The sequence below is a fragment of the Pantherophis guttatus genome, chromosome 1 (assembly GCF_059756535.1).
Source record: "Pantherophis guttatus breed Tessera chromosome 1, ASM5975653v1, whole genome shotgun sequence".
NCBI classification, from domain to species: Eukaryota; Metazoa; Chordata; class Lepidosauria; order Squamata; family Colubridae; genus Pantherophis; species Pantherophis guttatus.
The window spans coordinates 116,190,399-116,217,926 of NC_142063.1; the positions used below are offsets into that span (position 1 = coordinate 116,190,399).

At 38.2% G+C, this 27,528-nt stretch overlaps 1 protein-coding gene across 3 annotated transcripts in view; it reads left to right on the plus strand.

Annotated features, from left to right (window-relative positions):
- Positions 1–27,528, plus strand: part of KDM2A (lysine demethylase 2A) — a 69,237-nt gene that overhangs the window by 25,347 nt on the left and 16,362 nt on the right. For all 3 annotated transcript variants that reach the window (XM_034420390.3, XM_034420388.3, XM_087881584.1), the window contains exons 5-13: positions 2,929–3,007; positions 9,722–9,768; positions 10,051–10,229; positions 16,802–16,908; positions 17,414–17,507; positions 20,315–20,468; positions 21,244–21,359; positions 22,887–23,013; positions 23,431–23,828. In XM_034420390.3, the coding sequence (XP_034276281.1) occupies positions 2,929–3,007; positions 9,722–9,768; positions 10,051–10,229; positions 16,802–16,908; positions 17,414–17,507; positions 20,315–20,468; positions 21,244–21,359; positions 22,887–23,013; positions 23,431–23,828 (1,301 nt within the window). The remainder of the gene's footprint in view (positions 1–2,928; positions 3,008–9,721; positions 9,769–10,050; positions 10,230–16,801; positions 16,909–17,413; positions 17,508–20,314; positions 20,469–21,243; positions 21,360–22,886; positions 23,014–23,430; positions 23,829–27,528) is intronic.

The following is a 27,528-nucleotide window of genomic DNA, read 5'->3' on the forward strand; positions in this document are numbered from 1 at the left end:
TGCAGTTCTCAGTATCCTCTGAAGTCTGTGTCTGTCTTGTTGGGTTGCAGAACTGAACCAGAACTGAACAAGAGGTGCAGATGACAGACTCAATAATTCCTCTGTAGAATTGTATCAGCAGCTCCTTGGGCAGTTTGAGCTTCCTTAGCTGGCGCAGAAAGCTGGCTATATAATGCAGAGGACAGATTGTCACAGAATTTCAGAATTTTTGCACAACAATGTTGATATATAACCCCTGCAAATACAGAGATCAAACTATAAATGAATAAATTTTGACTTTGGTATATTCTGAAAAAAAGTAAGTTCCTTTCAATATATATGTGCACCATTTCTATATAGATTGCAAGTAGTTTTGAAATCTCCTTTAATAAATCTATTAAATTAGAATGTAATAAGGAGAAATTAGTACTTTCTTAGTATATACTGTATCCATCATTGAAATTGGGAAATTTATGCTGACAAACTTCACATGTCAGGTTGTACTAGTTCCTTTGGGCAACATCAATCTATGATGGAATTATTAATGTCACTTTTTCAGAGGCTAAAGCTGGATGGTAATATCATGTTTATAAACTAGCCAATAAATGCTGACCTTTGAAAAAGGCTATCAAGAGATGATCCTTGGCTTTTGGTATGCTGGACTATGATTGCCGTTTTATTGTTTAATTATGCTTTGCAATGGTAGCACAGTGGTTAGAATACAGTATTGCAGGCTAACTCTGCCCATAACCAGGAGTTTGATCTTGACTGGCTCAAGGTTGACTTAGGCTTCCATCCTTCCAAGGTCGGTAAAACAAGGACCCAAATAGTTGGGTGCAATATGCTGACTCTGTAAACCACTCAAGAGTGCTGTAAAGCACTATGGGGCACTATTTTGTATTCCTTTTGTTAGGTTTTGTTGAATTTTATGCACTGCCCAGAGTAATGTTGGATAACTTGAGCAGCCATATAAATGGTATAAATAAGTAAATAATGTGTCACTTACTGACAAATGAGGCAGTTATATTAGTGCTCCAGACAATTGATTGAAAGTTAACTGATTGTGGAACTCTTTGCAAAGTCCAGATTTTGACAGCCATATAGTATTTACGGTAGTAATTGTTAAACTCCCTGACTGATTCTTCCTTGGCCCCCTACTTGTGCCTTATTTGACAATTTTAGTGTTTTTGTTGTTGTTCTATTTATTTTCTAAGGCTTTGCATGCCTTGAAAATTATTCAAAAGCACAGGAATCCGAAAAAGAACTGCTTTAATAGATAGCCAAGAGGTACAATGCATGCATGAATTCCAAAGCACTTCTGAATAATTCTTGAAGTATGCATAGCCCTGGTATTTTTAGCTTAAGTGTAACAATTTATTTTTTAAAACAATTGTGGTATAGATATCAGAAGAATATATTGTAAAGGGCTTCCTAACAAGGCAGTGGTGGTGTAACCCCCTTATGGTGATGCATTTTATGATCAGTATTCAAACATTCCTGTTCGCTTCATCTGTGCAAGCATGGCATAAGTAACTACAGCAGCCTTTCCAATAGAAGAAATAGTTTCTTCTAGTATTTAGTACTCCTGGGGCAAAAATTATTAGGACATAATTAATTAAGTAGAGGAGATTGGAATACTAATGGTATTTCGTTTTATTGTTTGAATCTCCTATTTATCCATTCATTCATCCATTCAATTTCTATAGCCACCCATCAAAGTCAATGATTCTTGGTGGCTTACAATTCAAAAAGTACTAAAAGCATACAGATTAATTATACATAGGAACAAGATATTTGGCCAGTTAACAATACAGCCAGGAAACAGGACCCTTAACCCGTTCAGTACTCCAAGCATGGTATCATATAAGTTTTTAGGGCCTTAGGAAAGCCTAGTAGGGTTGGAGTCATTCAACCCTCCAAAGGGAGGATGTTCCATAGAACAGGGGCCCTGTGGAAAAAGCTCATCTTCTGATCCCTGCTACTTGGGCACTCTTTGACTAATGGGATCTGCAAGTCCATTCTGCTAAATTAGTTGAACGAGTAGAGACTCTTGAAAAGAGGAGATCTCTTCAGTACGCCAATCTCAAGTCATCTAGATCTTTAAAGATAATGACCAGCACCTTGAATTGCACCCAGAAACACACTGGGCAACCAATCCACAGAAGTGATACCTTGTATGTGGCACATTTACCATGCACACATGGCGTATTCTGCACTAGTTGAAGTTTTTGAATGGTCTTCAGAGCAGCCCCATGTAGAGCATGTTACAGTAGTCTATCCTAGAGGTTATAAGGGGGTGAGTTACTGTGCACAGGTCCTCTTGGTCCAAGTATGGACACAATTGGCCCATTGAAGATATGCAAAGGCCCTCCTAGCCACATCTGCCACCTGCTCTTTGAGCAGGAGCCATAAGTCCAGACCATATAGTAGTTTAAAGTTCTATTTGAAAACTGTAATGAACAGTTCATTTTTATTATTATTTATTATTATTATTTTATTATTAAATAATTTTTCCTTCTGTTGTAATAAAAGTTATAATTTTGACAGAAATTTAGGTCTCACGAGCTTTTGGGACTTTTACATAGCTCTGGTGCCCCAGGTTATATATATATATCTGTTATAGTGGATAACGTGGTTAAGAATTTTCATAAGTCTCTTTGTCCAGCTCAATTATTCACTTAAAAATATTTATATCCTACCTATTTTTTCAAAACAGTTCTGGATAGCACACAGCAGATATGTTTAATAAATAAGCCAGTTCTTCATTAGTATATTATCAGTAAAGTTATATTTCATTATTTGTGCCAATAACATTTTTTTCCAATAGGGAAGTAATTAAGTAGGAAAAATCATTTTATTTTTCACTCTTATTTTTTCATTCCAGCTGTCTTTTGGGGTTCTCACTTGGTTGCTAGTTTTCGCTAACAAACCATTTTTTTTCTTGAACAGACTTCAATGTGGAGTACATTCAACGTGGTGGCTTACGAGATCCTTTGATCTTCAAGAATTGCGATGGTCTTGGAATAAAGTGAGTGGTGGAAAAATAACAATTTGATATTAGACAAGGTCACTATTTCCCCTATAAGATAATGTGTTACTGAGCCAGAATGCTTTGTTTGTGCTTTCCCAAGTTTCTGACAATGACTGGAGATGGGACTAATGTAGGAAGAGACTCAACTGATTATTCTAAAGCTTATTTTAATGTACATTATATTGAAGTTGAAGATAATTGCATGTATTAGATGCAATATTTAGTATAAGATCTATAGAGATTTTAAGGTTACTGATCGTAAGTTGTGAGTTCACTTTTAGTTACTATAGAAATAAGGGTACAATCCGGTCCTTAAAATGCCTTCCCTGGGTCTGAAGATGTTGGACAAATGTCATCCTGTCATGAATTTTGGAACAATGTGATAGATAACACAGGTAATACAACTATCTGTCTTAATTTGGAAGAAGCCAATTATCTCTAGACCAGTGTTCAGCACACAGTATTTTGGACTCAACACTGCATTTGCCATTCAGTCAGATGATGAGAAAGAAATTTTAACAAATAACCTAAATATTTTTTTTAAAGTTTGGCATTTCTATAAGATATTTGCAAGAAAAAACTTACCAAGAACAGAGAGAACTTTGTGTATTTAGCATAAAGAAGAGAAGGCTACAAAACATAAATAACAATATTATATAATATTTTACAACTTTCTGTTACCTTTACTTTTAAATTCAGTCATCCTAATCATTCTCTTATTCTTCTATAACCATATTGAACATTCTTATAAACTAAATTGTTATATATACTTACATCCTATTTATTAACATAGTCAATATTTTATCCTTACTAGTATTCAATACTCTTAGATTCCAGTTGGTCAAATTTTGATTTACATTCTTATTTCTTGTTTTGATTTCTAATTTCTAGCCACGTATAGAATCTATTCTATTGATTTGTAAATATGGCCACCATTCCAGATTTATTCCTTGTTTTTTCAGGTCTTGTACTGATTTTAATTCTCCTTTTGTATCTAGTAATTCTATATATCTCACCATTTTGTCTAAATCTGGTATTTGGGTGTATCATTGCTTCCATTGTAGACAACCAAATTGGGACCCTCCTATAGTGATTCTTTTTGATCTTTTCCCAAACTTTCAGTAGGGCATCTCTTAACATGTGTCTTAGAAAATAGGTATGTGATTTATTTTTCCCATCCCAAAGAAAGCCATGCCAACCAAACTGGAGATCATGGCCTTCTAGCGTTAGTATTCCTTTATTTTTTAGTTGTATCCAATCTTTAAGACATGTTAGGGATGCTGCTTGATAGTAAAGTTCCCATTCTGGTAAACCGAAACCTCCTTTTTTCCTGCTATCTTGCAGTAATTTGAATTTAATACACAGTTTTTTCCCTGACCATATAAATTTTGATGTCATTTTATATAATTGTTCAAAGAATTTTTTCCCTAATTTTATTGGTACTGTTTGAAATAGATAAAGTAACTTGGATAATATGTTTATTTTGATTGTCAAAATTCTGCCAATTAATGATATTGGTAATTTAGGTCAATTGTCCAAATCTTTTTGTATTTGTAATATAAGTGTATCATAATTATCCCTCTTTATCGTGGTACATTTTTCCGATAGCCAAATTCCTAAATATTTAATTTTCTTTGCTCTCAAGATTCCCAGCTTCTCTTCTAGTTCTTTATTCTGTCTGTTGATTAAATTCTTAGTCAGAATTTTAGTTTTGTCTTTTTTCATTTTAAATCCTGCTACCATGCCAAATTGGTTTATATCTTGTAATAAAGTAGGGCCAGATTCTAATGGTTTCTCAATAATGAATGCCAAATTATCTGCGAATGCTTGGACCTTATATTCTTGTGATTTAATTTTTAGTCCCTTTATTTCTGAATTGTCTCTAATTTGTGACATTAATGTCTCCACAGACAGAATGAATAACAGAGGTGATAGGGGGCAACCTTGTCTTACTCCTTTAGCTATCTCAAAGCTTTCTGTTTGTTCCCCATTTATTATTATTTTTGCCCTCTGTGTAGTGTATATGGCTCTAATCATTTTTGTAAATTTTTCTCCAAAATTCATTTTTATCAATTGATTTATCATAAAGTCCCAATTTAAGTTGTTGAAAGCCTTTTGTACATCCAAAAATATCACAGCTACCTGTTTTTCAGGGTGAGCTTCATAGAATTCTAAGGCGTTGATGATAATTTGTATGTTTTTTTTTAATATGTCTGTTGGGTAGGAATCCATTTTGATCCAAATGTATAATTTTGTTTAGTTTGATTTTGAATTTTGATTCAATCTGCTATTATAGCCATAAATATTTTGTAGCCAGCATTTAGCAACGAGATTGGCCTATAATTCTGAATCTTCTGTTGTACGTTATTGTTTTTGGGGTTGAGAGTTATTAAAGCTTCCATCCAGGATTCTGGTATCTTGGACTTTCCCAGTACTTCATTATATGTTTCTAATAACAATTGTTCTAACGGTTCTTGAAATTATGTTTTGTATTTTATTGTTTGGTGTATGTGTATGTTTTTTTTTATCTTTTTCTATTATGTTTTTGGTTTCAAAAATGTAAAATATTCAATAAAAATTGTTTTTTTAAAAAAAGAAGAGAAGGCTGTAAGAAGACAGGATTGGTCAGGAAGCTAAGATATCCTAATGATAAGAATTGTTCAACAGTGAAGAAAACTGCCAGTGAAGAAGTTGATTCCAGAAAAGGGCTTGAACTAGATTGACAAAGATCCTTCCAAGTCTTACATTCTATGATTTCATTTTTTTAATAATAGACTATTTTTCTTGCTAAAGTAAACAATTTTCCCATAAAAGCATGCATTTTCAATTATAATTCATTGTTTTGATCCCATCAAAACCCATTTTGTTAATCACTGAGGCAGTTATTTTTTCCTTTCTTAATTGGGCAGGCATGTTTGAGAATCCGTGCTGTTGATTCAATTGAGTTGTTTCAAGTAGACCCCTCTTCTTGGTATTTGTTAATTTAGTGCTGCGCTGTGTATCTGTTGCTTTTTCTAGACATTTTTCAAGGATAATTTCTCCATTGAATGCATTGCAATAGTTTCAAGAGAATGTAAGCAATGCATGAATAAATACTGCCATATCTGATTGTGGCTAAGGAAGAGCTTTTGCTAATGCAATAACTGTAGTTGTCAAATGGCTCTTGGCTGTAATTGACTTCTGTTATCATTGAGGATCAAAGAGCAGATTAGGGATCTGTTTTAAAAGTGAGTGCAACTTCTTCCAAACTAAGACTGAACTTCAATTCCCTAAGTGTAGTTTTGTATCTGTCAATAGGACTCCCATTTTGCCTGGATTGAATTTTAACTTTCTCCTTTATTCAACCCATTCAGCTTAGATAATGTTTGAGGATATATATTACTTTCTTGAAATTGGATTATTAGAAGTTTGTGAAGATTGTTCTGAGCATCTTCATATAAATAATAAAGGCAGGATAGAAATAAAGTAAATTATAGTAGCCATTAATTGGATTTTGCTACAAGAAACTATTAGGAACCAGCAGATGGCAGAATTGGACCATTTTATCCAGTTGTTCACCCTGCTAAGGTTTTATTCAGGTCACTGATGTAAAACTGGCTAGAGAGTGATGTCCCTGGCAACCAAGATACATAGACTTTGCTCACTTTCAGATCATTAGCTCCACCCAAGCAGAATACGAAATCCAGCATATAGCATTCAACATGGGGCCAAATATCAGTTTGGAAAGATTTTTTATTATTATTATCCTGGAAGACACACAATTGTGAGCAATTTCTAACATGGCTGCCTCAGTAATTCATTGAAATCCTCAGGACAAGAATTTTAAGAAATGAAATGAAAGCTCATTCATTTTGATTACCTTAATAGGAGGATTTTAAGATAGTGGGATGTAAAGTATACAGTTAGCATCTCTATGCTATCCTGGCCATTCATATCCACTCAAAATTGGCTGACAAAAGGAATATCTAGATAATTAGTAAGAGTTCTATAAATCACAACCATCCCACATCTAATCCTAGCGTAGTATATTATTGAACAGCCCTAGAAGATAGAGCTCTCCACCCGCAGTTCTTCATGTTATATCCCAGACCAGTACTTTCATCCATAATTAAATCCTGGATAACAAAGTTTACCAATAAATGATCTGGCATTGAAGAGTAGGATCTTCAGGTTGGAAGACTCCTGTCAATTTGCTTGCCTTAGTTAGACTGCAATCTGAAAAGAAGGAAGGCCAGACAGCAGCCTATCCAGAGGTGAAATGCTTCCGGTTCGGACCGGATTACCTGATCCGGTAGCGATGGCGGCGGGTGGTTCGGAGAACCGGTAGCAAAAATCCCTGCCCCCCCCCCCCCCATGCCCAGCTGAGCCGCGCAATCATCAGAGGCTTTTTTATTTTTAAAAGCATTTTTTCTACAACCTCTTTGGCCGAAAAAATGTTTTTAAAAGAAAAAAAAGCCTCTGACGATCAGGCAACTCAACTGGGATCATCAGAGGCTTTTAAAAGCATTTTTTTTACAACCTCTTCAGCCGAAGAGGTTGTAGAAAAAATGTTTTTTAAAAGAAAAAAAAAGTTGGCCACGCCCACCCAGTCACATTAAAAACCCCACCACCAAGCCACGCCCACAGAACCGATAGTAACAAATTTTACATTTCACCACTGAGCCTATTCTCTGTTACCTGCATTGGCCAAATTGCAACCTGTGATATTGCTCCCCACCTAGCCTCTCCAACTACTTGTCTGTAAACAGAACAAAGTAAGTTGCTTTTAACCCCAAGGCTTCCATAAGGTTTTCCTAAAGTACACTATATTACTTTAAAATAACACTCTTCAGTCTAACATTCTGAAGCTGGATAACAGCAAAGAGTTAAATAATGCAATACTGAAGAAAGTAAAAACTAAGCAATGAGAGCCACAGCAATGATTGTTTTGCAAATTAAAAGCCTGGGATGTTTTTAAATATACACCTAGTATTTAAAGAACAGAGAGCAGCATCATGCCAGCCTCCCTGAGAAAAGAATTCTACAGTTAGAATTCCATACATGAGAATTCCTCTTTCCAGACACCATCCATTTTGCTTGTAAAAATATCCAGAAAAAGTATCCAGATTTTACAACATGGAACTAGTATGAAAGCAGTAACTCCTTTGGGCATTGGGGCTTCAGTCACATTGGACTATAAAATAGCTCTAGCACTTAGACTTAAATACCGCTTCACAGTGCTTTACAGCCCTCTAAGCGGTTTACAGAGTCAGCATATTGCCCCCAACAATCTGGGTCCTCATTTTACCCACCTTGGAAGGATGGAAGGCTGAGTCAAACTTGAGCCGGTGAGAATTGAACTGCAGGCAGTTGGCAGAATTAGCCTGCAATACTGCAATCTAATCACTGCATTACCATCTTGTAAAAGATTATATATACAGCTATCTCTATTACAAATGGACTGATAATTAGTGAGAATATTGTCATCCTTGTGAAGGGTACATTATCTGATTAGTGCATACCAAAAAGCTAACTAGCTATGTTCTGAACTAACTGAAGTGAGTAGACAGTCATCCCAGGCTGCCACATGCAACGGATTCCAGTAAGCTAATTTGGAGGATAGCTATAAATGGGAACTGAAGCCATACTGTCTCTGTCTAAACAGGAGAAAGCAACAAGAGATACGTCTAGTTTATCTGTTGAGAATAACAATATCAAACAAGAAATCTGATTTTTAGGAGCTAAAGTGATTTTCTAAGTGAAGAATGGACAACATTTCATGGTTCATTTCGCAGTCCATCAGAGTAAAGTTATTGGAAGGTACACAGTGGGCATGGTTAGAGCAAATCCAAAACTGGCCAATATCAAAATAAAAAATGAATAGGAAATCCTTCTCTCCGCTGCATTTATCATCATCCCAGAGGTTATATTTTTTGTTCCTCTTTAGGAAACAGCAACATACTCTCAAATGCTTCCTCAATCCATTTTTTTCCTCTTTCAGTTACTCAACACTCAAAATACTTTTTCCATATTCATGCACTTGCCTTACAATGAGATTTTCTTCCCTAGTAGACAGGGAAGAAAAGGCTTCACTTTCGTATAACACAGTTAGAAGAGCAAAACTAAGAAGTAGAGGTAAAATTCAGTGGCAACAAGTAGATTAGATATATGCTGAATCTGTCTGTGAGGTGTGTATTGGGTAAAGATTGCATATGCATTTTAACAGGATTTGCGTTCAGATCCTGAATAGTTGAATTCCACTTCCTGACAAAAAGAACCACCTATGAATCTTGTCTGAATGTTAAAAAAATTTCACTACTTCACTTGATTTGAAGAGCATCTCATTTCACATTCCTAAGTGACATAAAGCAGAAGTTTCATGTTGTCAGTGCTCAATCAATAAATAAGATAATGTGAAATTTTACAGGGCTTGGTAGTATAAATATTTCAGAATTGTTCAAAATTCAGCAAGAGCTGCTGCAGCGAAGTATGAAATCACTTATCCACAGTTCAAGTGCATCTTTACTCAGTTTGTTCAGAGAAATAAAATAGTAAATTGTATTGGAGGCTTCAAAGAAAAGTAAGAAATTGGGCTTGGTTATATCTCTAGTTTTACATGATGGATAGTTTTGAAGCAGACTTGTAAGAGAGATAGATAAAAGATTCACAGCATTAAACTGTGCACAGGGAATACTGATAGTGTGACTGCTACACATTTTTTTTCTGTTTCAGGATGCCAGAGCCAGACTTTAGTGTGAGTGATGTACGACAATATGTAGGTAATTATGCATTTTTCTTCTGAATTAAACAGGCATGTCAAGATAAAAACTGGTATGTAATTTACGTGTAGAATTTAATTTTAATTGTAAAGTAGTCCCTGGTCTTGAAGAGAAAAAAATGAAAAAATTTTGTTTTAAAGATTAAGCACCTTGTCCTTTATATGCCCTTAATCTCCCCCCACCCCTTTTTAAAAACCATGTTTTATGTGTTATCCTGCCTCTCTTGGGCTAGATTTATTACAGGAAATTAATTAATTATCTATTTATCTTGTCAACCGGTAGGAAGTCGTAGGATGGTGGATGTCATGGATGTAAACACACAAAGGGATATTGAGATGACCATGGCTCAGTGGGCACGCTACTATGAAACACCAGAGGAAGACCGAGAGAAGCTATACAATGTTATCAGCTTAGAATTCAGCCATACCCGGCTTGAGAATCTGGTGCAAAGGCCAAATACGGTTAGTTTGATATTTCTTCTTTCCATTGATAGTATCATTTTTTAAAATTTTATTTTGAAGGTCATTTAAACGAATTAAGGAGTCCATAGTATTAACTTGGGTCATGGTTTAAGTCATGGATTCAGAATCTGAATAACTTACACTGTGCTGCCAAAAGCAACAATATCAATTGATATTATTATTGCTGAAGGTTCATCATCCAGCATACATGCATTTTTAATTTTGTACTTAAACTATAATAGCAATAAAAAGAGAGAAATGCTGATGGGAACTATCAAATTTGTCATTGTAAGGGAAGGGAGGAGGATAATGTGCTTTTCTCTCTATTTGTGATCATAGTGTCCTACCTATGATCCTGAATTTCCAGATTGCTGGAAATCTTGGACTCAAGAATGGAGGGTTACCCCTAGGTGAGGGTTCTTTGCCTTATAAGGTCTGGACACATCACAGCAGAGCAGATCTGTATACAATGCTTTATTGCAGTACACACCTTTCCCAACAATACGCAATTGCTCCCCACCCTTAAAGATTTTATAAGGTGATGTTTCCATGTAACATATTTCCATGTAAGTATCTATTTAATACTCAGTCCTCTAATATTTAATACTTAGTCAAAGTAAAAGTTCCAAAGTCTTTAAAGTGCCATACAGCCTTTGCCTTCTTCCAAAAGTTCTTACGTTAATTGCCATTAATGCTGCCTCAGTATGGTTGCTGCTTTTCTGGTTGCTATCAGGCTCCCAGGAAAGCTCCAGGATCCAGGCAGGAATTCTGCTAGGATACATGGCTCACCTTAGCTTGTTGTCCTAGTAATTTTTTTTTTTTAATTTGATTTATATGCCGCCCTTCTCCGGAGACTCAGGGCGGCTTACAATGCGTTAAGCAATAGCCTTCATACTTTTGTATATTTATACAAAGTCAGCTTATTGCCCCCACAAACTGGGTCCTCATTTAACCTACCTTAGAAAGGATGGAAGGCTGAGTCAACCTTGAGCCTGGTGAGATTCGAACCTGCAGTAATTGCAGGCAGCTGTGTTAATAACAGGGTGCTTTAAAGCACTGTACTACCAAGGCTCTTATCTTGACAAGAGCAATTGACTGGTAGTCCTCATGACTGCCTGGAAGAGCTACCTATCTCCAGCTTCCCTGTCTGCTTCAGCTTCCCTGTCTGCTTCAGCTTGTCGTTAACTTATCCCGTTTTCCTGCACATCACTTCCCTTTGTTGTAGCATTTTCTTTTGTAAGCCAAGAGCCTGGGTGGGGTACGGCTGCCTCTGGAAGTTAGGACATCCTTGAAAACAACAGGGTGTGGCTCAGTTATTACAGGCAGCTGGAATACGCTCGCATAGATGCTTGTGAGTAAAGTTGTGAGTGAATAAATGCATGATGGAAGTGGAATGGGAAGTGTTTCTGCCTGGCTGCATCTGCTTTGAGTACAGTCTCAGTTTAAGCTTGAGTTTGGGGAACAAGAGCGTGAAGAGGAGCCTTTTACATGGTTGTGTGATCCTATCGGCTTCTCTTTTCCCCTGAGGTTAGCATGACCTTCTCCTTTCTGTCATTTAAGAAATTAGTTAAGGCCTTCTATTCCATTTGGCTTTTGGAAAAAACAGTGGTAAAAATGATGGTTCCCCTTTATAATTTCTTAGCAATTATTCTTCATATTGGTGTGCTTTATTTTGGCTGTATTTTTCTGGGGTTTTTAATGTGTTTTATGTCTTAACATTTGCTGATTTTATAGAGTAGCTGATAGTATGATATCTCAAATCTTGCTTGCTGAGTTTAGTTGTTTGCTTGCAAATGTTTTATTATCTGACTAGGTAACATCATCAGTGCTAGGGAGTATAGTGTTTGCTCCCTGTTTATATACAATAGATTTTTTATTTATTTAAAAGATTTATATGGCCATCCATCTTAAGCAACTCTGGGTGACTTACAACAACCATAAAACCGGTAAATAATCATAAACAGAAAACAATAAAACAATACCCTGTGCCATAGTAATTCCCATTGGGATGCCCCACAGCAGGATCAACTACCCTCCTTCCATGCCTTCTACCCATACAATCCCATCACCCCAGTGAAAAGCCAAGTCTTAGCAGCCTTTCAAACAGTTTGAAGGGTGGAGACCTGGCAAACCTCTGTGGGACAGTGTTCCACAAGGTAGAGCAGCCATGGAAAAGTCATGCTTCCAAAGTCCTGTTAGATGGCAAAATTTTAAGGAGGGGACTTGGAGCATGCTCATTCTCTCTGATCTTGTGGAATGGGTGGATAGTCTTAGGCAGTCCCAGATAACCAGATCCCATGCCATGTAGGGTGTTAAAGATGATAACTAGCACCATTAATTGCATCCAGAAGAAAACTGGGAGCGAACTAAAAATGTATTTCTAGGCATTACTGTAATTATAATTCTTAAAACAAAAAACCCTCACTGTATAAAGAACAATATATTGTCCCTAGAGGAAATTATTCATTGTAAAATAAAACCTATGATAAGTTGTGACTGAAAGCTTGCAGTATATGTGGCATTAATTACATTTATGTGTATGAGAAATCAATCTGTACTTAAGTATTAATTCTGATTCCTTCAGCAAGCCAACAATTTGGTCTAATTGTTAAGGTTCCAGGTTAGAAACGAGGAGACTCTGAGTTCTAGTCCTGCCTTAGGCATCCATATGTTGCTGGATGACTTTGGACCAGTGATTCCCTCTCAGCCCACAACATCAGGCAACAAGCCAATCAGTCAATTCCTGTTGCAGCCAATGGGTCAGCATTTGGTTGGTCTGAAAAAGTGGATGCTGTACCTGCAGGAAAAATGCTTGGAAGCAAAAAAAAAAAAAAAAAAAGTGATCCTTTCATTAGAAATACTAAAGTATATTTAAGTCCATTCGACTTCCAGTGAGATGGTGATGTATGAGACTGCACGTACGTGAGCTCCAAATGATAATTTTAAATTTTATTCCATAAATATAGGGTAGGGTTTTTTTTTTAATTGACGCACACAGCCTCAGTATCAGCTGTGGTTTGACCACAACAAGCTAAATTTACTACAGCACACCAGTAACAAAAAACATAAACTAATGATGGAACTCCAAGTATCTTATCTCACAAAATTCATTTCACTTCTCCCAACTGCAATACAGGCAGCCAGTTAGTAAAGCTGAGAGTACTAACTGTAGGAGGATGGAAGTATGGTTACAAACATGGGTAGGAAGGCTGTTGTTATTATTATTTAAATACTTAAAATGGCCCTCACAAGAGATTGTTATTGTTGACTAGGATTAGAGACTGGAGTAATATAAGATTATAAAGAGGGCGAAAGCCAAGCCAAGATTACTTTTTTTCCCTCCAACAAGACTCTCACCTGACTCTTCTTTAGACAATGGCTCAGTTACCCCAAATGAAGGCCCTATGGCAGTGATGGCGAACCTTTTCGGCACCGAGTGCCCAAACCAGAACATGCACCAGAAACCGGAAGACTAGGTGGCTGGCGCATCTTCCGGTTCCTGGCGCTCCGGTGCGCACAAAGACCAGGTAGCTGAAAACCAGAAGAGCAGCTGGCGACGGTGCACGTGCCTACAGAGCGGGCTCCGCGTGCCACCTTTCGCACACATGCCATAGGTTCACCATCACGCCCTACGGTAAAGTCATCTCGTGACTGGTCATTAGGCCTTACTGCATGTTTACAAGAGAGCCAATTGAAACTGGAGTAAATCCAGTCAAAGAATTTGCCTTTTATATTGACAACACTCCCATAAAGAGGAACTGAACTATGCTGGGAGGTGAAGAGACTGCACTCTGCCATCCCACTCATCCCCCGTGCTTCATCCTGCATCCCTGCCAACCCAAGCTGACTTTTGCCATTGGAGTGGCAGGGACAGGGAAGTGCAAGGCAGCAGGGGTGGCAGAGTGCAGGATGGATAAAAGGGCAAAAATGTGGGGGGGAGATAAATAGGTGGAAGGAGTAAAGCAGAGCTGAGTGCTACAGTGAAGGAAAAGTGTGAAATCTTCTAATGACAGTGCAATTCTGGAATAAAGACCGCAATGGGACTACCAAAACTGCCAACACTAAGTAGTGCAGTCATGTGATGTTTCCCTTAATGACTGCATCACTTAGCAACAGAAATTCCAATTCCAATTAGGATCTTTATGTGAGGACTACATGTAAAGTGATGATCTTCCTTTTGGTAATATTTCACCGGTAATAATAAGACCTACCTAGTGGCGATAAAAGCGGCAAAATTTAACTATTTTTCTGCTCTTATTGCGTCATCAGATAACCGCCCGGCCGCCCTGTTTAGGGTGACCTGCTCCCTGCTCCATTTGGGAGTGCGGGAAGACTCCTTGGAGGGTAGAGCCGAGGACTTTGTGCAGTATCTGTATGACAAAATTGCTCAAATTCGGGAAGACCTGGACTCTGACTGGGTAGATTCGGGAGGGGTGATGGAGGCTGGTCTTGAGAATGTTATATGGGAGGAGTTTGACCCTGTGACTCCCGAAGACGTGGACAGGATTCTGGGTAGACTTAGCGCAGCCACATGTTTATTGGACCCATGTCCCTCCTGGTTGGTGCTGGCTTCTCGGGAGGGTACACGAGGCTGGCTCCAGGGGATTATTAATGCTTCATTGAGTGAGGGTGACTTTCCCGCTGCCTTGAAAGAGGCGGTGGTGAGGCCTCTCCTTAAGAAGCTTTCCCTGGACCTGGCAGCATTAGTAAATTATTGTCCAGTCTCCAACCTCCGCTTTGTGGAGAAGGTTGTTGAGAGTGTGGTGGCGCGATAGCTTCCCCAGTACCTGGATGAAACGGTTTATCTAGATCCATTCCAGTCGGGTTTCAGACCTGGGTACAGCACAGAAACAGCATTGGTCGCGTTGGTTGATGATCTCTGGAGGGCTCGGGACAGGGGTTGTTCCTCTGTCCTGGTCCTATTAGACCTCTCAGCGGCTTTTGATACCATCGACCATGGTATCATGCTGCACCGGTTAGAAGAGCTGGGGATGGGGGGCACCGTGTTGCGGTGGTTCTCCTTTCTCTCTGACCGGTCGCAGTCTGTGTTGGCAGGGGGGCAGAGGTCAACCCCGAGGTGCCTTGTGTGTGGGGTGCCACAAGGGTCGGTCCTGTCACCCCTTCTGTTCAACATTTATGTGAAGCTGCTGGGCGAGATCATCCGTGGTTTCGGGGTGAAGTACCACCAGTACGCTGACGACACTCAGCTGTACATCTCCACTTCGGGCCACCCCAATGATGCCCTTGAAGTGATGTCCCGGTGCCTGGAGGCTGTGCGGATCTGGATGGGGAGAAACAGACTCAGGCTCAACCCGTCCAAGACCGAGTGGCTGTGGTTTCCGGCGTCCCAATATAGCCAGTTGGTGCCATCACTGACTATTGGGGGCGAATCACTGGCCCCCACGGAGAGGGCTCGCAACTTGGGTGTCCTCCTGGATACACAGCTGTCTTTAGAAGAACATCTGACGGCTGTGGCCAGGAGGACTTTCTATCAGATTCGCCAGTTGTGTCCCTTTCTGGATCGGGACTCCTTATGCACGGTCACTCATGCCCTCGTCACCTCCCGCCTGGACTACTGTAATGCTCTCTACATGGGGCTCCCCTTGAGGAGCACCCGGAGACTCCAACTGGTCCAGAATGCGGCCGCGCGGGTGGTTATGGGAGCGACATGGCGCTCCCATGTAACACCTCTCCTGCGCGAGCTGCACTGGCTCCCGGTGGTCTTCCGGGTGTGCTTCAAGGTATTGGTTACCACCTTTAGAGCGCTCCATGGCTTAGGACCTGGGTATCTACGAGACCGCCTTCTGCCACCGGTAGCCTCTCACCGGCCAGTACGCTCCCACAGAGGAGCTCCTCAGGGTGCCATTGGTCAAACAGTGTCGACTGGCGGCCCCCAGGGGGAGAGCCTTCTCTGTGGGGGCACCTGCCCTTTGGAACAAGCTCCTCCCGGTGATATGGAGGATCCCGGATTTATGCACTTTCCGCCGTGCCCTCAAAACTTTTTTATTTCAGCAAGCTGGGATGGCCTAACCCTTTTTAATTGTTCAATTTTAATTTGCTTTTTAAAAAGGGATGTTTTAATTAGTATGGGCCAAATTTGTTTAATATGTTTTTAATTGTTTTTTTTTAAAATTTATATTGTATGTGTTTTATCTTTGGCTGTTCACCGCCCTGAGTCCTTCGGGAGAAGGGCGGTATATAAATCCAAAATAAACTAAACTAAACTAAACCGGTATAGGTGAGAGATATTTATTCCTGACTAACCAGTTTTGTTTTGTGACATTTGTTGTGATTCTGTTATTTGTGCGTTTAATTTCTAAGATATTATTGTATATCTTATTTCATAGATAATTCTTCATGAATACAGAATATATCAGTGTAATAATACTAGATCGTTAGTTGAAAGAGTGAGTAGAGCCTCACTAACTGATACTTAGTGAAATATCCTGTATCTTGAACCTCAAGGTATAATCTTTGATACTTATTTAATGTTTTGGAATTGGGTTGTTTGGCAGAAGGATTGAACATTTGTTTGTGACAAACATAAATCTTGATTTAATACATATTTCCAGGTGGATTTAATTGATTGGGTTGACAATATGTGGCCAAGGCATCTGAAGGAAAGCCAGACAGAATCAACAAATGCTATTTTGGATATGCAGTATCCAAAAGTGCAAAAGTAAGTAAAAATTTGTATATAGATCTTTCTTTTCATTGATGTGAGTTTTAAGGAAGATGTTTCTATACTGCTACCTGTCCTTCTATGTTTGTATTGATTGTCAAAGGTCAGCAGTCTGGGCCAGGCTAACATCATTCCTACCTAAGTCCTCCAACAATGCTAATTGGATGGATAACATCTATTAACATTGTATTGTTGAATGGCAAAATAGATTTGTTTTAAACAGCAGGAATTGCAGCAGGAAGAACTTCCTGCTTAGGGATATAGATTCCTATTACTGGCTTTCTGACACAATAAAAACCAAACAATCAGGTACTAATCTTATTGTCCCCTTTTCTTTCAACAGTAGAGAGTACTCTTAGTACATAGATTCTGGTAATTAATACTATCATTCAATGTGTCAGTGGCATACTAAATACTAACAATAAGCATTTATTCCATCTACAGAGTGTTGCAACTTAATTCAATGAAATTTATGTTTACATAATTTCTGGTTTTATTTCAGATATTGCCTGATGAGTGTTAAAGGATGCTACACAGATTTCCATGTAGATTTTGGTGGCACATCAGTATGGTATCACATCCACAGAGGGGGAAAGGTACCGTGGAATTTCCAGCAACATGCTTTTTGTGAGAAGTTTTGAGTAAAGAGGTTATAACTGCAAATGGTCACTGTGCACAGCAGTTGCTAAATGAGGGCTACCTGCAGATATTCATTTCACTCGAGGAGTCACTTGCAACTCATTTGGACACCTCACTCTAGAATCAAATTTATTGGGGTGTTTTAACAGGATTCCTTAGTGTCACTAGTAATTTACACTATATAACTGTTATATATATATTATATTACACAGTATGTAATTAATAGCACATGAGAGCTAATTTTAACAATGAGGAATAGTTAATGAAATAACTGTGTTTTATTAATTATATACCTGAGCCAGTTGATTGTAATAACTTATATTGGAAAATAGGATATATGCAGTAAATTGTTTTTTTTTTTAAAGTAGATTGAAAATATCAATCTACAACAGGGGAGAAAATCTTGCGTCGTCACGTGATGTATTGCGACTTTTTTCTCCCTTCAGTAAACCAGGTGTGGGCGTGGCCAGCACCTGACACATCTAGTCTGTGGTCCACGAGTTTGACACCCCTGATCTACAAAATCAGTGAATCTACTTAATTCTTTTTAAATTGTTACCATTTTTTCTAAAGAATTTGCTTTCAGGTATAAATGTTCAAGATCAGAAAAATAACACTTTACACATCTGCTCATGCTATTCAACAGCATTATTTTATTACCTGTTTGGGACAGAGAGGTTACTAGAATTTTTACCTGGTCTTATTAAAAAAGCAGAAATTTCCAGGAGTTTTTAGGCTGATTTGAGGACTTTTATATGCCTAGTTCTTGAATCATTTAATATTCTATTTTTAAGAAAATTTAAAAATTGAGATATCTGTTTTATCCTGCTGCAAAACTTTCCTTTCATTCTCTTGTTTTAATTTGCTTTGCTAATTGTACAGCCATTACTCATTTACTGACTACCTCAGTTAGTGACCATTCATAACTACTACAATAATAATAAATGGTGATTAAAAATTCATTTTCCAACCAATCCATGCATTTGGGCCTGACAATAGAAGCCTTCAGAGTGAAATTGGTTAAAGTCATGTTACTTTTAGGCAGCTAAGAGTGCTAAGTAACTAATTAAGATTACAGAATTGAGCTTGTTACAGTTTTTAGGGAAACACTGCTGTGTGGAGAAAAGCAGCCCAGGAAGAAAGCTTATTTAAGCAATTAAGCAATTTCTCCAACCTGTAAAGGAACCAAAATAGATCAGGCACAGGACCTTAGGAAAGAAGGAACCAGTGATCTTCATACCTCTCTCTATCTCTTTCAATCATGTATTCACTTAGCAATTATTTTACTTCACAACCAAGTTATTAGAATGGAACACAGTTGCTGAATGAGGAGAAAGTGCACTAAATGATCTCTCCCATTTAAGTTAACTGGATTAGTTGCATTAACTAGAAATTAAGGAATGTATAAGGATTCTTCAATACTTCATTGAACTCCTACAATATACATAAATGAGTAAAATCCAAATGGTTAGTTTTCTATGCCAGTCTAAAACTGAAATAAATAATATATACAACACAGAGAGCACTATTACAAAATGGAGGACACAAAGATTAATCTACTCTACCCCCCCCCCCCCAAAAAAAAGCAGTTAGTTTGCTCTGCCCGGTTTAGAATATCTTTTTGCTACATTGAATCTTTGAGAGCTACTGGCTTTTCATTGCATATGCAATGTGATGTTTTGTTTTGGTTATTAAATATAATATACAAGTAGTCCTCAATTATGACAACTCATTTAGTGACCGTTTGAAATTGCAGCAGTATTGAAAAAAGGAGTCCTTGTACTTACGACTGTTGCAGAATTCCAACAGTCACATGATCAAAATTCAGGCGCTCGCCAACTGGCATGTATTTACGATGGTTGCAGCATCCCAGAGTCATGTGATCACTGTTTATGACCTTTATTTCTGACAAAGTCAGTGGAGGAAGCCATATTTGTTTAACAACTGCATGAGTCATGAGTCAGGGTTGTAAAAACAGGCACAACTCATGCAACTCACGTAACAACTGCTTTACTTAGCAATGGAAGTTGTAGTACCAATTATGGTCATAAATTGAGGATTATTTGTAATATAATAACAATCATACAAATTGCAATCTCCATATAATTCAAACTGCTGGCAGTGATTATTGGTATCTAGTAACATGTAAAAGAGAAAATTATAAACTAAAAGATTTGTGTATCGCCCTGGGTAGCTAGGGCAGGACCAGGCTGCAGATGAAATGCTGATAAATAATATTTCAGAATAATTATCTGGAAAGAAAAGCTCTACCCTGAGAATCCGGTATGCGGGGGGGGGGGTAGTACTTGAAGAAAAGAGATGGACAGATTAGTGGAATGTGGTAAGCAACATGTAAGTTCAGACCTTGGAACAAATGCTAGGTGGTTTCAGTTACCTTTTTTTTTTTTTTACTGTATTTATCTCTAATTCTTGAGCATCATTGTAGTTTAGATGGGTGATCTCTCCTAAAAGTTGAATATCCACTAAACATCCACAATTAGAATAAATTATCAAACTCTCGAACATGCAGTAGAGTCTTGTTTCTTCTTCTCCGCACTTAATCCATTTACTGTTGCATGTATGAATATTATCAGAAGTGATACATACAGTGTGAAATAATTTTTAGCTGGGAAGCTGATAGGTAGAATATGTAGGTCACCAATTTTCAGCAAGGTGTTGCATAATTTAGAATACTAATCTGGATTTAATAGTTGATTTTTCTGAAGGATACCTTCTTTAATTCTTCTTTTTTTTTTATTTGCAGGTCTTCTGGCTAATCCCACCCACTCCACAGAATTTAGAATTATATGAAAACTGGCTACTATCAGGGAAACAAGGAGACATCTTCCTTGGTGACAGGGTATCAGATTGTCAGCGTATTGAACTAAAGCAAGGCTATACCTTTGTTATTCCCTCAGGTATATAGAAACAGTGTTGCATAGATAAAACACAGCCACTAAGAAATGGTTCTAAACAGCAGATTCTCAAACTTTTTTTTTTAATTGCTAAAAAAGTATATGTCTGTTGAAGTATTAGAATAATACAGTACTTCTTACGGTTTGATTAAGCCTGGGATATGCTTAAACCTGAATGGACAATTCTTGGATTTAACTACAACCCATCTACTTTGCTTTAGCAGTCAGCGAATCCCCAATTTTTAGTAGCATAGCCTTTGACATTTATCTTTTTGGATTTTCTGAGATGTTGGAAATAAAATTAAGTTTAAAATAGCCTCATAAGTCTCTGGTGATATCTCTCTGGTAATGTAAGCCGTTTATCCCCTTTGCTTCAGAGGCCTAAACATGATTCTGACCTAGACAGTATTTACCCATTTAGGTCAACAGGGCAATCTGCATTGTTGGCAAATCTTGTAGAAAATAATAAAGGAAGGGCAATAGGCAGTTATTCTAAGAAACCAGAAAATACCAAACCTTCCCTTCCTCCAATTGCAGGTGAAAAATGTCATTGCATCTTTATAAACTGCATGACATATGTTGCTTAAGCCAGGTTGGATCTTGTACCTTTCTGTAATCCTAGGATAAATTGGAATTAAGAATACATTTTTTTCTGAGAAGATTTGGTTCAATAAATACAACTCTTGGAAATGTAAACATATGTAAATTACAAATTTAAAAACACAAGATTTTCAGCTATGGAGACTCAGGTTATCTAAAGATGGGCTTTGGTCCTTAGGTTGGATCCATGCTGTGTATACTCCTATGGATACCCTAGTTTTTGGAGGAAACTTTCTACACAGCTTCAATATCCCTATGCAGCTACGGATTTATAGTATTGAAGACCGTACACGGGTAAGAGGTTTTCAGAAGCATTTTTCAAAATTGTATAACTTAACATACTATAGAATATTACTACCCCTATTAAAATTCAGTTTTTCAATCACAAAAGCACTAGGCAAACCAATAAACCCTAAAATTTCAAGGGTAGGACAAAGACTGACTTAATCAGAGAAACAGCAGTATAGATGTCTACAATAGGTAGTTACATTATTTTCTAATATTTTTAATACTTTTCTAATTTTTATTTACAATGCCCATAATGGCCAGGCACAGATGATCCACTTAACTGGATTAAATCAAGATGTCATGTAATCCCCAAATCAGTTTTTATCATATCAGCTAGTCCTAAAAGGTCAGAAATGAAGCATTATTGTAATCAGCTTTTGTTGATTATTATCCAGTGTCTAGTACTGATCTGAAATACAGAGTTCAAATTACTTTGTCTATGTTTAACTGAATTCTGATACTCACCATATGATTTTTTTAAATCTTTCCCTTATTTTTCACTGCTGTATTATGCCACGAATTGATGTTTCTGCTTAGGCTTTATTGTGCTAAGTAATCTAGGCTCACTTCAAGTTAGTTATCTCAGTGACTGTCTTTGATTCCAAATTATTTATAATAATCACTGACTTCAAGACAAATCCTTTCAGATAAATTACTTTTCATTGTGTAGTTTAGTAGATTCTGTTATCCATTCAATAACTTACCAGTCTATAAGCTAGCATGCCATTTCTGAAGTCTGTAGAAAACTTTTATGTCTAAACACAACCAAGTTAACAAGCTTAGATAATTTCTACTGGCGAGGGCAGTTTTATCCATAAGATCTTCTTTCACACAGAAAAGGACAGGTTTTACAATCCCTTTCCATCTCATTTGTTCATGATGTTTGAGAAGCCTTTCAGAAGAGTGTGAAATTATAACAAGGGCAAGTAACAAAAAATAGTTCACCTTCTATCAACACTGTTGGATCGAAGGCCTCCTGTGAACATGAAAGAGCAATGTTATTTGTAGAAAGGGTGTCTCCATGTATAAAGACTCAGCAATTGCATAAATTCTAAAAAGCTAATGAAACAAGGCCTTTCCTTTATAAAAGCCATGCTGGGGATTTCCCCCCCCCCCCCCCCCGATACTCTGGTTGCTCTTCAGATCAAAAATCTTCATCACTCTTTAATGTTTAACTTTTATGCACATTGAGCTATCCTTAATAGAGTTCTTTAGTTTATATGGGACAGAAGTTAAGATGACCTAGATCTTTTTTAAAGATTATATAGGCTCTTTTGAAGTCCTCAATAAGAAAGCTAATTTTAATAAGTTTATATTTTAATTAAGGATCTGGAAAAAATGCCACTGGCCCCACACTGAATTGTAAAGTATGAGTGAATTAATATTGAGAGAGCTACAAGACAGCAATTTTCTACATACTGGGGCATTTTGATTTCCCTATAGGGCTAAGTGAGAAAAAGGTGGGGTTATTAAGAAAATTGCATAACTAATAGTCTAAGAAATGCTGTTTTCTTGTATCTTGCCCCTTTACAGGTCCCAATTAAATTTCGTTATCCCTTTTATTATGAAATGTGCTGGTATGTACTAGAACGCTATGTCTACTGCATCACTAACCGTTCCCATTTGACCAAGGACTTTCAGAAGGAATCACTTAACATGGGTAAGAGCTGCTATTTTAGCTTTTTATTTTTCTGATTATTATATTATTATATTATATTATATTATATTATTATATTATATTATATTATATTATATTATATTATATTATATTATATTATATTATATTATATTATATTATATTATTATTATTATATTATATTATATTATATTTTATACACACACACACACACACACACACACACACACACACACACACACACTCTTCTGATTTTAACAGATAACCCTTGAAGGTAATGCCATAACCAGAAAAGAGTCACACATCCAATCACCAAGTGATCTAAGAGATTATAGTATGACTTAAACCTAGCTATACGTTCACCTTTATTTATTTAATGTGTCCAAAAAAAAAAAATCAAACATTTAATCTGATAATGATTATTCCTTCCTCTGTATGCAGATATGGAACTGTGCAACTCAGAGTCAGGAAATGTGGATGAAGACGATGCTATGGGTGAAAAGGAATCACGTCGCCCAGTCACCAGAAGGTCAATCCTTACCAGCCCAGTAGCTAATGGTGCTAATCTAGACTATGATGAAATAAGTAGAGGCTGTCGAAGTTTGCCAAGTCTTAAAAGAACTCTCTCCATGGATTCTGAATCCAGTCGAGGTTCCCAAAATGGCCAAGCATGGGATTCTCACAGCAATTGTTCACTTAAAGACAAGAAGGTGCACCTAACACAGTTTGAGCTTGAAGGTCTGCGTTGTCTTGTAGACAAGCTGGAATCTTTGCCTCTACACAAGAAGTGTGTACCCACAGGCATAGAAGATGAGGATGCTCTTATTGCAGATGTTAAGGTAAGATGGAAATATTGTCTTTTTCTATAGCACCGCCAAGTTAACGAACATCAAGGAACAGTAATAATCAAATTGAAGTATTTAACCAAGACTGGATGATTATAGCCAACTGTGCTGCACTACTGCAAGCTGGTTTAACAGTGGAATCAAAATAGCTATTTTATTTTGTACTTATCAAAATTCCTAACATTATTCAATTTGTCTTTGAAAATGTTTCTGCCTTCCCTGCAGTACTAACTAGAAATAATGCAGATTTGTCAGTCTGAGAATAATACCCGTGTTTCCCCAAAAATAAGACTGAGTCTTATTTTCTTTTGGGTCCTAAAATAAGAACTAGGGCTTATTTTGGGGGGCGTATTATTTTCTTCCATGTATGGAAAGCCCACTTCTGCTTGCTCGCAGCAGGGCAGGAGGCTGTGTGGCACATCAGCGCCACCACACAGCTGCCCCATGCACCTGTTTATCTCAGGGCTCCCGCAGCCAAGCCACCCATGCCCTGACACCTGCTTCACCTTGCGGCCAGGGCACCAACAGCCCTATCCAGCAGGACCCTGCATGGCTGCCCGCCCACTTCTTCTGCTTGCTCATGGCTGCAACAGAGGCCAAGCAACGCACCAATGCCATGGCCACAAAGTGAGGCGGGTGGAGCTACCGCATGCTCCCCTCACCAGCTTACCTCAGGGCCCCCGCAGCCAGGCCATCCATGCCCTGACACTTGCCTCACCTTGTGGCCACGGCACCACCGTACCGCTTGGCCTCCTATTCCGTTGCGGCCGTGAGCAAGCAATAGTGAGCCAGTGGCCACACAGGGTCCTGCTGCACATGGCTGCTAGTGCTGCCACCACAAGGCAGGTGTCGGGACGTGGATGACCTGGCTGCAGGGACTGAGGTAAACTAGTGCGGGGCACATGGTGCAGCTGCACCCCCTCGTGACCGCGGCACCACGAACAACCAGACAGAATGGGTGGGTGGTCAGCTGCACAGGCTGTTAAGTAGGGCTTATTTTGAGGATAGGGTTTATATTAGGCACAGGCATAAAAAAACATGCTACGGCTTATCTTCAGGATTGGTCTTGTTTTCAGGGAAACAAGGTATATCCCATACCATTTAATTTGCATCCCAAGAGGAGATTCAAAAAATTTTACACATCCCTAATACGGGCACAGTTACCACCAACCTACATTTTGGTAATATTTTATAACAGAGATGTCAAACTCATGTCATCACAGTGGCATCACATGACATATCGGGACTTTTTTCCCCTTCCTTAAACCGGGCGTGGGCGTGGCCAGCACATGACGCATCCAGCCCATGGGCGGAGAGTTTGACAACCCTGTTTTATAACATGTATTGATAGTGTTTCGTATATGATACTTACTGTTACAAAGTTGTTTCATGGAAATGAAACAAGGAAGTTCCTGAATTTTATCAGTATGAAATACTTCCTATAGTAAGGCAACTATGTATCTTCCGTATATTTGTCATTTAGAGTCCCTGAATAATTTGAGTATATCTCTGGAAGGATTTGTTGGAACAGAATCCTTGATAAAAAATACCTTTATTTATGCTAAAAGTTGCCATTGTTAGGTTCAATAATACTAAATATATGCTCCCAGCCAGCCAGCACATAAGCACAAATATCATATGGACATAAAACAGTGTGAAGTATTACTACAAATTAGTAATTTGTCATTTGCCTGAAAGCCAATTAAGTTTTTAAGAAAGCAGAACATAGTAGAGTATTCACTGCTCCATTAACTTCTGATAACCTCTTAAGACTGGATTCACCATCTGTTAAGACTGTAACTTGCTTATGAAAAGTTTGCTGAATTGTCTGGATTTGCCTCATATACTAAACCATAAATCCTAATTTACAAACCAGTATCTGGATTCAGATAATAGAAGTCAAACCCAGTCAAATCACATTATGGTATAGTGCATTATATGAATCAAAGCACAATAACTTGATTTCTGTATTTTTGCTCCTCTCTCTCTGGATTTTTTTTTCCTCTTGTGGTTATTTGAAGGGGGAAAGGATTTATTTAATCCAAATGATCAGCAAAGCCACAACATCCAACTTGAAAGAGAAGACTGAAAAATGTTTCCTTATTGGAGGGTTATTAGAAGTATGCATGTGTATGTGTATATAGAACCACAAGCCATTATGTCTCCTAGAGATAACAGCTGCCATTTGTTCAGTTGGTGTTTTATGGGTACTGCATGTCATTTGATCGTCTACTGAAAAATTGTGACAAATTCAGAAGTTTCCATAGAAATGGTAGTGTCCAATTACATTGTGTAGTCTGATAAAAATAGAGTGAGCATTCAGTTAGAAATACTGCTTAGTTATATGATTCCAGGTAATGTTGTTGGTGGAACCCACAAACAATTCATAGTAAAAAAAAAAAGTATGAAACTGTTAAAACATTATTCCCCTAATGTTTTATGTGTTAATTAAAATGCTGTGGCTTGTTCCAATATACCTGTAAACAATTGTGTAAATATACTCTTTGAAATGGGAAAATTTGCATTACAGTCTGCAGGCATTTTCTCTTTTTTTTTTTTACAGCATCTGTAGGTTGCTCTCTTGTATTCAGCAAGTTATGTGATATATCCACAATTCTGCTTAAGGCTGTTTAAAATATTAGTAAGTTTGAATGCAGTCATCTGTTAATAGTTCATATACATGCAAACTAAAACATTTATGTATGTAAAATACACCAAATATCTGTTGTACTACAATAGTTACCGTAGTTGCATATTTTGAACATCAGCCCCTGCAACATAGGCATTTCAGAGCTATCGGTTGTGATAGAAACTTTATAAGCCCTTATCTTTAATGTTTGTTAAATCACTTTTATCCGTTGCAGCCTTCTATATATATCAGCAAACATTTTAAACGCCTAGATCAGGGAACCAGTAATACAAGAGTAGCATCCAGCAATACCTGTTTGGTTAGCACACACAGCACCAACTTGTCTCTGATATTCTGTATCGCAAGTTTGGGCTGAATTCCGAAAACGGTGATTCATGAGCAAGATTATACAACACCGAGGGGGGAAAAAAAACATCAGGTACAAGTTTCACTTTTACAACGAGCTTCCCGTGCAGTCTTTTAAACTCACATTTTAAATAGAAAGCGGATGGGCAGCTGACGGCATTAAGAAACTAGCTGTACCTCTCGGCCGTTTCAAGACCTTTTTTTTTTCATGTTCTAATCTAGGCGGTTAAAAGAAGAAAAGGAAAAAAAAAGCCATTGTTACTGTTCAAAGGCACCCTTATTGAGAGGAATCCGCTTGTGATCAAAAAATAGTGATGCAAGGGCGGGCGGTGGTGGTGGGGGGGGGAGGAGGAGAAAAGAGCCGTAGCTGCAGCAACCCCCGAGAACGGGTTAATAAAGCTTTCCTGTTCTGGTCTCTAAAGTCTGCCAGAGTCTCTCAGCCCTTGGGGCTGCTGGCCCTGGATTCTCCAATTGCAGTGGTGGGGGAGGGGGGAGGGCGTCAGCTTAGGCGGCCGTTTCGACCAATTAGCAAGCAGCCAACCGCTTAGTCCAGCCCCCCCCCTCCCTCTCCCCTCCTCCCGACTCTGCAGCAGAACGGCTTTCCGTTCTGTTCTTCGCTCGCTCGCTCGCTCGGCCTCCTTTCTCTCCTGCCATCTTCCGTTGCAAAGCATTGCTGGGAACTGCATGTGGGTGACGCAG